The sequence below is a fragment of the Rutilus rutilus genome, assembly GCF_951802725.1.
Source record: "Rutilus rutilus genome assembly, chromosome: 2".
Taxonomy (NCBI): Eukaryota; Metazoa; Chordata; class Actinopteri; order Cypriniformes; family Leuciscidae; genus Rutilus; species Rutilus rutilus.
Window position 1 is genome coordinate 13710743 of NC_140210.1, and position 11143 is coordinate 13721885.

At 36.7% G+C, this 11143-nt stretch overlaps 1 protein-coding gene across 4 annotated transcripts in view; it reads left to right on the top strand.

Moving 5' to 3' along the window:
• The window catches only part of arfip1 (ADP-ribosylation factor interacting protein 1 (arfaptin 1)), a 31281-nt gene extending 20365 nt beyond the window's left edge, over positions 1–10916 (top strand). For 2 of the 4 annotated variants that reach the window (XM_084401678.1, XM_084401676.1), the window contains 6 exons: positions 6581–6682; positions 7763–7875; positions 8263–8484; positions 9441–9598; positions 9699–9873; positions 10694–10916. In XM_084401678.1, coding sequence (XP_084257804.1) covers positions 6581–6682; positions 7763–7875; positions 8263–8484; positions 9441–9598; positions 9699–9873; positions 10694–10849 — 926 coding nt within the window. In that variant the 3' untranslated portion in view covers positions 10850–10916. The remainder of the gene's footprint in view (positions 1–6580; positions 6683–7762; positions 7876–8262; positions 8485–9440; positions 9599–9698; positions 9874–10693) is intronic. The other 2 variants (XM_084401679.1, XM_084401677.1) reach the window with 1 other exon arrangement.
• Positions 10917–11143: the final 227 nt, after the last annotated feature.

Consider the following 11143-nt stretch of genomic DNA (forward strand, 5'->3'; position numbering starts at 1 on the left):
AATCGATTCTGAGTTTTTAAACACAGATGCGTGATGATGCTGCGTGTTTTAAAAACACCCTTATTCTGCTTGCTTCCAAATCCTCTCACACCCGTACACACGCACACCACTCGGACCTTCCGTAAAATAGTCTTTCATAAAGTTCGGAAAAGTTGAAGCGAATTACAGGGACATTTAAAAGGCTTCATTGCACAGGATATGCAAGCTTTGCTTGATGTTACTCGCAGTGCGCGGTATCGCCCGCCGGTATTTTACTTACAAATGCTCTACGAAGGTCTTTTGGAATGCAGTGGTTCTTACATAGTAATATATGAAACTCACTGACAGAAGGCTGCTTTCAACTTCAAATACTTAAGCGCTAGGGTTGGGCGGTATTATGGTAATATCGGATACCGCGGGATCTTAAAATAGCACCGGTATCAGTTTCAATACCGTCATTACCGGCACTTATATAGCCTATAATATATATAATTTATTTATTGCCTAAAAAATGCTTATGTGTGGTTGCAGTTAGGCAATATTTCTGGTTCCAACCGAATGAGAAGGGAGAGGCGGTAAATATTGACGAGGCAATTTGTAAATTGTGCAATAAAAAGGTGACCGCGAGAGATGTAAACACCTCTAAAGTCGCATCTCCGAAACAACCGCCCACTTACTGCTGCCAGGATACATAAGCGCATTAAGTTTCGTATTTGTTAAAATATTATAATGTTATTTTTTCCATCTTTGTTGATTATGAAAAGTGAACAGCACAAATAAGATGGGATGCATCGGGAGTCAGACAATTTGACCACTTCAATAAATTTAGTTTTGTAAAAGGCCTCTTTAAAACGAATTTCGTTTTGTATAAATTGTATCTAAATTTTTATAAAATTTTCATCAACAAATTGCCTGGATTTAATATAATCATGACATGATGGGCATGCCGCTGTCACTTGCATTGAAATCTCATAAAAAAGGCTATGCCTCACAGACATGACAAATAAATAAAGCTTGAAATTTCTTTAAACGAAACAATTAAAAACGAAAGAAATAGGCAACTCACTGATTAGGCTAAGTAATCCATGATGTGCATTTCTCTCGTTCATACAGAGATGCGATCGTCAATTTCATTAAACGAAACAATTCAAAACGAAAAGAAATATAGTCTGATTAATCAATGGTGTGCATTTCTCTCTATAGCGTTCACTACAGAGATGGCGATCGTCAATTTCTTTAAACGAAACAATTCAAAACGAAAGAAATAGGCTACTCACTGATTAGGCTAAGTAATCCACGATGTGCATTTCTCTCTAGGCGCGTTCATACGGAGATGCGATCGTCAATTTCAGTAAACGAAACCATTCAAAACGAAAAGAAAAAGGCCACTCTCTGATTGTGTAATGATGTGCATTTCTTTCTATAGCGTTCACTACAGAGATGGCGATCGTCAACTTCCATCTTTGCAGAAAAGTTTTATTAATAAAAATCAATGGACACGCGTCACCGGATTACAAAGGCACTTCTTGCTTGTTGCACGCACACAGATATTATGTTGAATAATGGTGGGCTCCGGCTCATAATAACAGTTAATGCCGTCGGCCTGACTCAGACACAACGTGTTTTTCACACAAATTTTTTTGTTGTTGTTTTTTTGCCCGATCTGGCATTCAGTTTCTGAACGGTGTAGGCACAAGCCAACAGTTTGGTGACGCAGTCTGAGCTCATTATGTCATAATTTTTAATTAGTCACGGTAATAGCGTATACCCCGGTAAAATAGGGAGGCGGTTTGACGGTTTCAAAATTCGAATACCGCCCAAGCCTATTAAGCGCGCTTTGTGAAGAGCGCTCGCGCATGCGGCTGTGAGCGACTCGTCTCCGTGGTTAAATGTAGCTACTTGCATCTGAAAATGCTTTTATGACGCAAAATTAATGTTCAAGCTCTTGAATGGAAAATCTTTGGATAGCCTACTCTTAATTACTGAAAGCACTCTTTGTTTATTGCTTGTAATATGTTTTTTGTTCCTCTTTTTTATTCACTTGTTTTTATGTTTTGAAGCTATATTAGTTTATATAGCCTATTTAAAATTCTTAACATGCAATTGTTTTAATAAAAAAAATTGTGTAATTGTTTTTTAAAGTACTTATAATTACATATGTAAATATAGCTGCGAGCAGCGATTATGGGCTCAAGCCGGTAGCACCGCAACCCCGGTGCCTTTAGTTACCGTTTGAGATATCAAAAATCCGTTCGCAAGAATTCATCCTCAATGTCTTGAATTCATTCACACCGAGTTTGGTGGCGATCGGATGAATTCCCTAGGAGGAGTATTTCACATTCCATTGTATGCGTTTTCCAAACAACGTATAATAACCGACTTCCTGTTGGGCTTTTGTAAAACTTAGAGCATGAAAGTTGTTCGGCCCGATGAGATCTATATGTGTACTGAGTTTCATATTATTACATGCAAGCGTGTTTGATTTATGGACCAAGTTTTCGGACACCATTCCAGGGGGCGCTGTCGAGCCCCCCTGCCACGCCCGGGTATCAACTTCAGTCCGGCCCTGATGGCCGCAGGTTCTGACGTGTGTGCAAAATTTCAAGAGTTTTTAAGCATGTTAAGGGCCCCAAAAGTAAAAAAAATCCTTCTGGAACCAATAGGGCCTTCGCCCTTTTGGGGCTTGGGCCCTAATTAAATAAAAAAGATTTTAAGCTTTAATAATAAGATTCATTAATAAGAAAATATAGTAGATCAACAATAGTTTGGGAATCAGATCATGAGGTGCCTAAAGATTCCCATCACTACTATACAATGATTTATTGCTTGTCTTTGCTGAATAATACAGAAGATAAAGAGCTTAAAAAATAATCACATATTAAATCGCAGCCCTAGTACACAAGCATTACTGTTTAAAATATGGAGGTCAGGAAGATTTTTTTATATATTTTTGAAAATAGTCACTGATGCTTGCTCACCAAGGCTGCATTTATTCGGTCAAAATACAGTAAAAACAGCAATATAATGAAATATTTATGCAATTTAAAATAACTGTTTTCTATTATTATATTTTTCTATTTGAATGTTTTAATATGTAATTTATTCCTGTGATGCAAAGCTGATTTTTCAGCAGCAAGTCCTCAATGTCAAATGATCTTTCAGTATTCTTTGATGAATAGAACGTTTTTTAATCCATTTGAAGGTGCAGTAAGAAATTTCTGAGAAACACTATTGACATTTGAAATCGACACCCGAACAAACATACCCCTCCCTTTATTGCTCTGCCCCCAAAATAATGAACACGATATGTAACAACAAATTCTGCAACAACAAAAACCAATGTTACTCATGTATCGAGCAGAAACAAAGCAAACTCTGTGTCTGTTTTCAGGCCTTCCTGCTCTCTAACGTCTCTCCAGCACTGGAAAGCTTTTCCCATATTAAGGCGAGACACGGCAGGCAAAAACATCGGGGTTTTTTACTGGTCAATTTTGAGATTTTTGGATATTTGTCTTCAATAACATGTCTTCTTTCAGAGTTGTGTTGAAAAAAAGTCCGAAATACACATTTAGGTCTTTATTTTACTACACTTTGTCTGTTTGCGTCTGTAGATTTCTCATAAATTCAACAAAAGTTCGCGTTCTAAATCAACATGCTGCTCCGGGATCTCTGCCGTCAGCCTGTCATCACATGCACCGTTAGGAAGCTCTCTCTCTTGTGTACAATCCTGTCGGATCCAAATATGGTCATTTCCTTTTTATCAGCAACCAATCGTGAAAGTAAAAGGGCTGAATGCGCAATCTCATTGGCTGATGAAAAATCTTTAAAGCCCGTTTTCTCAAAATGACTTTTCTCTCATACTCCAAGTCCAAAATCTTCACTTCAGTAGCACCTATATACACCAAACTTTCCAGACTTGTACCTAGTTATATTATGAAGACATTTACAGAGGGATTTGTAAATATATTATTCCTAGCCTGATTTATATAACATTTTATTCCAAAAAACATGGCGAAAATAATTTTTTTAAGGCTATTGACAGTATTTTCTGATTTACAGGATAACAAAAGTAGATATCCATAAATCCCTCTGTATTTTTTTCCCCATCTAATATGTGAACACAATGAAAAAAAAAAATGTAACCTGGCTTTATCCAATACTCAGATATTGCATATTTGATTAGATATTGCCTGATTTGCATATTTAAACATTAAATTACAGAAAACTTTTTTTCTCATCTTAATGTAGGTAATCAACTGGGAAAGTTTCATGGTGATATCTGCTAGTTAAAAAATTTACCCTATTCACCTGTAGTGTCTTGTAGTGTCTTGCAAATGTCTTACTTTCTCTTGCCCCCATCATGAACGTATACGCCCCCTAATGCGGTTTGGCTATAAGAGTTTTGTGGCACTCAGTGGATCGTCCAATCCACTTTGTTTTTTATCCAGCCAGGACTATGTTCTAACCAAATTTTTTTTCCAGCACACACAGAACAGACATCTAGAAAATATTCACAAAATTGTTTAAGTAAAGTGGCCGCGCAAGTCCTGAGAAGTGAAGCCAAAGCATTTTGATCGCCCTCTGGTGGCTGTCTGCAGTATAGGTCTCCATGTAGTCGAATGAGATATGAGGCAAACTAAAAATCCAATCACTTTTTTTTTTTTTTATACAAAAATTTTTTTACAGATTTTCCCAATAAGTTTGGTTTTGTGCCCTGTACACATTGTACGATTTTGGGCTGTCCCAGACAAAAGATGACCATCATGGTGATTTCTGTGTTCGTGGCTCCTAAACGGTGGTCCTACGTCATACAGTGAGAGAGGTTCAAAGGCGGCCTTTTTCACGGTATTTCGACTAAAAATAGCCTGCATCATTTTTTTGACAGTGTCAGAATGATGATTAACATGATCATCTCGCAGTGCGTTTGCTGTCACGACCCACGTCTACTGACTAGTCAATAAAAACGCAACATGAAATGGCGTATTGATCAATGCGACATGGCGGCGCTAAAACTACTTACCTCATGCTCCTTTGCAAAAATTTGCCATTTGCAAAATTGGCATGCCAAGTTGTGCCAATATCTGTGCATATTCTCTTCTTTCGCTTCCTTTTTTTTTTTTCAGTGCACATAAAAGTGCGATTCATCTTGCTTGATTTGTTTACCAGTAGCACATGCTGTTGACGTTTTATTCTTCTATACTAACTTGTGTCGTAGCCTACGATTCAAAGTGTCATCATCGTACAGTCTATATACATGGTGTACAAGTATGAGTAGTGCTGGGCGGTATGACCAAAGATTTATGTCACAGTATTTTTCTAAATATACCGGTTTCACGGTATATGACGTTTTGTTTTTGTTTTTTCAAGCATGACTGGGTGTTAACCACATTTTCGACCGATTGAGAGAGGAAATACTGCAGTAGATTGACTTAGAATGCCCTATTGTACTGGCATGAGTAAATATTTTAGAAAAATTCCACACTAGTATTAATACAGGTTTGTAAAGTTTACAAAGAGGTGCCAGCAGGAGGCGCTTTAGGAGCAGCAGAAATGGCGGATTCCCCGGTAACGGCTGTACACAGCAGCACAGCGCTCATAAACGCTGCTTCATCTGGAAAGAAAAAGAAAGATTAAATGAAAATAACATTGACACTTTTCTAAAGACTTTAACTTTGAAGTTCCCTTCAAAGATACATTAATATAAAAAACTTGCACCGCGTTTTTACTTTGAAATGTGCAGTGCTCATGTTTATTCAACGATCTCAAAGCCTGTTGTAAAAATCTATTTGTGGCGGGCAGTGTTGATATTGTGAACCAGTGTTTGGGAAACACTGTAATATAATTTGACAGCTATCAATTATAGTTTAACCTATCCATCTTCACCGTCACACTTAGTAACACATACAGCTGTGCCCTCACCACAGTGCAACAGTGAAAAGGGAACCCTCTCAAACAGTGTCACGCCGTGCTGCGTTCCCAACATTGTTTAAGCGACATACTCTTTTTGGTATTGCGGTATATTAAATATTAATATCATAACAAAAATAAACACCGGTATTCGGGATGAACCGGTATACAGCCCAGCACTAAGTTTGAGTATAAGAGGGACCTTGATGCCGTGGCTCCACCTCAGGATCACTAGTGCGTAGACATTTTTCTACAATGGAAGGAAGTGGAGACGCACTGTCCATCTTTTTTTACAGTCTATGGTTTAGGTGTTGATTTAAATTTTCTATAGCATTTCTCAGGAATTGCTTACTGTACCTTTAATGCATCATTCCTGAATAAAAGCATTATTCTAAAAAAAAAAAAACCTAACTAACTGACCCTAAACTTTTGGTAGTGGAATGGTAGTGTAAATGTGGGTAGTCAATTTAATGCGCTAGTAGTTTTGATACTATTACCACGCTCTGGTTTACCTGTTTTTGCAGCATACTTTCCATAAACAACAAGGCCAAACAATCAATACTTTCTTTTTACTTATTCATTAATTAATACATTTTTTGATAGATGGACATTTCCCCGTCTGTGGCTGTATTTTACTAATAGTTTTTCAGACTCGGTGTGTAAATGATCAAAATTAATCACTGACCATTTTTAGAGTCGCCATTCCAGGCCACCACACCTACAGTTGTCCCCAGTCCTGCAGCAGCCAGCCGGCTAGCTCGCAGCATCAGCGATAGTCAGGTGGAGACACACAAAGGTACCACATACCGTAACAGACGATGTCACGCATGAATCTGCGTTCCTTAATCTCTCCCTTACTAACGCCGCACTGTCCGTTTCAGACTATACCATCATAAAGACTTTATTCTAGTAGATTCCAGTGATGTCTGTTGAAATGTTCAATCTTCAAGAGACATAAAATTGACATCACTTCCTGCTTTTGAAATGTGTCTCGCAGCATTCATTAGATTGGCAGTGTTTAAATTTATGATGGTGTTCTTTCAAACTCTGTGATCTCCAGGCCTGTTCTCTTCCTTATTGTTGCTTCCCTCTTTAATAACTTGAAGTCTGGGCTCATTTATTCGTGTTGGCTGACCACCCTGTAACCTTTTGCCTTCCTGACTGATCGCAAATGATAAAGACCGTTTCTCATCAATAATTTACTATTTTTCCCCTTTCAGGACTTTAATGCAAAACAATGCACTGCTTTTGTCGATTCTCACTGTCTCTGCCACCTTCTGACATTTAAAAAGAGACTCTTTTTCAACTACAGTATGCTTAGTCTAGTATTAGTCTTGTTTCAGTAGGGTTTTTTTTTTTTTTTTATATATATATATATACTATTTTAGTTTTCAGTTAATATTTAGAATTAGCATTTATTTTTATCTTTTCACTTTAATTTGAGCTTAATTTAGTAATTGTATTTTTTTCAAAATTGCTATTGCCATTTTTGAAACTTTTTTTAATTTCTTAATGGTTTTATTTATTTGTATTTCAGCTTTAGTTTGTTTTATATCATCTATACTCTAATTTCCATTTAGTTTAGGGTTTTCATCCTAATATTTATCAGTCTTTTTTCAAGTAACAAAAATGATTATTTATTACTTTTAGTTTGTTTTAGTTAACGATAACTACGCTGTCATGTTTTATGTCAAATGCATAATTATTTTGAATGCAGAGTTTTCTCTACAGACTTTTGATTGACTTGATTCAGCCAATCACTTCAGGTGACATATTTTGGGGTTAATCATTTTTGCCAGTGAGTCACAAGAGTAGAGGGGTAATAACATACTATACAGTAATCACTGTCACTAAACAGATGTCATTCTGTCATTAGGTGATTCGAGAGAGCAGCAGATGGGAGGAGCAGTGGTCCTTGCCGATGACATGAAGAGTCCTGCCATAGAGAAACTGGAGCTGGTGAGGAAGTGGAGCATCAACACTTACAAAGTGAGTGATTCCTGCCATGCTGGTTATGAAGGTATCAGTGTTCAGTAAAAAATGTCTCAAGCATCCATGTGTCAAAAAAGGCTGGGGTTGAGGCACTTGGATTATTTTTGAGAAACAGAAATGTAGTGCATAGCTCTTTAGAGTTGTGGTCTGTATGGAGTTGAAAGAATGTGTGATAGAAGTTTAATCCAACAGTCCTGCTCCCCACTATTCTCTCCATCATTTCCTGTCCTCTCTATATTATTATCAAAAAATATATCTCCTCTATATATCTCCCCTGTGCCCATTGTAGTCTTGTGTAGCCTTGTAAATATTTTTTTTTCATCTTAAAGGGTATAAGGTGAAAAAAAGATATTTATTTTCGATTTTTTTTTTGTATCCCTACAGTGCACTAAGCAAATTCTGTCAGAGAAGTTAGGTCGCGGCTCCCGTACAGTTGATCTGGAGCTGGAGGCTCAGATCGAGGTTCTTCGTGAAAACAAACGCAAGTACGAGCATGTTGTCAAACTGGCGCAGACGCTGTGCACTCAGCTGGCGCAGATGCTGCAGACGCAAAGACAGCTAGGTGATGCGTTCGCTGACCTAAGTCTCAAGACACCCGAACTACATGTAAGTATAAAAACTCTTGCATCTAATGTTATATCTGCTACAGCCTCTTGGATTTTAAATAAAATGTCATCAGAATCAGTTTTTGAGTTTTCATTAAAAATGTATAATAATCATCTTATAGTTTTTTCGTTGTTCTTATTAAGTACTTTTTCACAGTGGTAAGTGATTTTGCTATATAAATTTGGTTATACAACATGAACACACATTTTAACCTTGTTCTCACACTTGGTTTTCTGTCAGTGGTCTCAAAACCAATAATCTCAAATCATCTTTCAAATATTCTACAAAATTCTTGTTTGTTTTTAAAAGGTAAAACAGTACTGTTTGAAATAATACAAGTAAAAAAAACAGCAGTGCTTGCTTTCAGGTTGTCAGACTTAGTACATATCCTTAGGTCATGTGATAAAAACTGTGATTACTCTGGTTAATACAAAGAGAATACATGTTCTCACCAAACCAAATTATTATTATTATTATTTATAGTCTGTGTGTGTCTATATGAGATAAATGCAATATACCAATAGAAAATAGCCATCAAACAATCATTTCATAATTGTGACATTTGGTTTGAATCACTATAATACGACTTAAATGCATCTGTGAAGACTACTGTACATCGATTTTCAGCTTTTATTGATAAAGAAAATTGCAATTCTGACAGTATAACTGGATGTCTTGCCTTGCCTTCCTAAGGTATCATTTATTCATGGACTGTTTTGGATACACTTTGGCATTGCTTTTTCCAGAACCACCACAAATACTAAATACTTTATGACTAGACTATAACCAGAAAGTGCATTGGTTTCTTGGGGAGTACCATTTTATTTGAATTACTTAATTTGAAGAGAGGGGACCGTTTCATTGTTTTATTTGTGGTGTTTCACTGTCTAGCTGTCTATTTTTGTGCAAATACGCATTTCATCTCAGTGTGTTTTATTTATTGAATTGTATTTCAGGAGGAATTTGGCTACAATGCTGAAACCCAAAAACTCCTGGCGAAAAATGGAGAAACCCTGTTAGGAGCTATCAACTTCTTCATTGCCAGTGTTAAAACTCTAGTGGATAAAACTATAGAGGACACCTTGATCAACATTAAGCAATATGAAGCAGCAAGGTCTGAATATATCTTTATAAACCACTGTATGCTACTTTTATATAATTTACCTGTAGAGCAAAACATCCTCATTCTGTAAGGCATGTGCTTTTTTTGGTAGGATTGAATATGATGCGTATCGCACAGATTTAGAGGAGCTCAATCTGGGTCCACGGGACGCCAACACACTCCCCAAGATTGAGCTGTCTCAGCAACAGTTCCAGATCCACCGTGAAAAATATGAAAAGATGCGCAATGACGTCTCAGTCAAACTTAAGTTTCTGGAGGAAAACAAGGTAGGTGAAATGTGTCTTTTGAAATCAGCTGCTTTTGTATATCTTAATAGTCTATAATAAGTTAATATGGTGGCTATGCAGTATTTGTTTGGCACTTTTTTGCACTATATTGACCAAATTGAAAGTTCAATATAAATGGCCATTTGTATGACAAAACGTAATTGCTGAAATAATGAGTTTTTCCTAACACTGCTACTTCCCTCTTTTCTAGACCTTCTAGGTAGTAGCAGGTTTTATACATTATTCTGTACCTACAGTCCTAATGTTAGCAAAGTTCAATGTCTTTGTATTTAAATCTTCTCCTTGTAAATGTGATGCTGATGTTTGTGATCTTAAAAAACTAACCAACTCTGAAACAACCTTCATTTTTGGCTGATCTAACTAAATTCTCTTGTTTTTCAACCTTTCTTGTTCACTTGGAAACAGCGCATCACATTACATAAGTAAAATATGTTGCAAAGGCCATTTCAAGTTGACTAATATATCCTGTTGGAAACTCAAACTGATTAAGGCATCTTTTTTATTCAGTCACTGTAAGATAAACACAAAAATGGCTGGTTAGCGCTGCGGTTGTCTAGGCTACTCCAAATTTGCCAGGCATATTTTAGGAAATAATCAGTTAGAAAATGTGGGGTCATTTCAGTAAATTTTTTCCAATACATTTTTTATTGTTGAAATATAATTGAAATAGTTGATACGTCTCTTGAATTCTCTTTTATACTGATGATTTTGATAATTTTTTTTCCTTTTCCGTACTTTGAGTTCTGAATTACATTCTCAAGGTGTGAGTCACTGAGAGTTTTCATTCCCTTTTCCTCAGGTGAAAGTTTTACACAACCAGCTGATTCTCTTCCATAACGCCATCGCAGCGTACTTCGCAGGCAACCAACAGCAGCTGGAACAAACCCTTAAACAGTTCCACATCAAACTAAAGTTACCAGGAGGAGAAACCCCCTCTTGGCTGGAGGAGCACTGATTGAGTCAGCATTCCTGAAATATGTGCACTCCTAAAAGAGACCAAATCCAAAACAAAAAAGCAAAAATGTTTCTATCACTCCTTTCCCTTTTTACTCCTTTTCAGGACACTAAATCCTGTCAATAAATGTCTAAAACAGGAAACTGTTTGATAAAAGAGAGAAATATTTAGCCCCTCTCTTTATCCTTATGTCTGACTTTACACTTGAAGTTTAGTTTTTAAAATAAATGCTTTTTCTTTTGTCAGAGAGTTTGCACTCTCTTGCACAACAACAACAACAACAAAAAGACAATC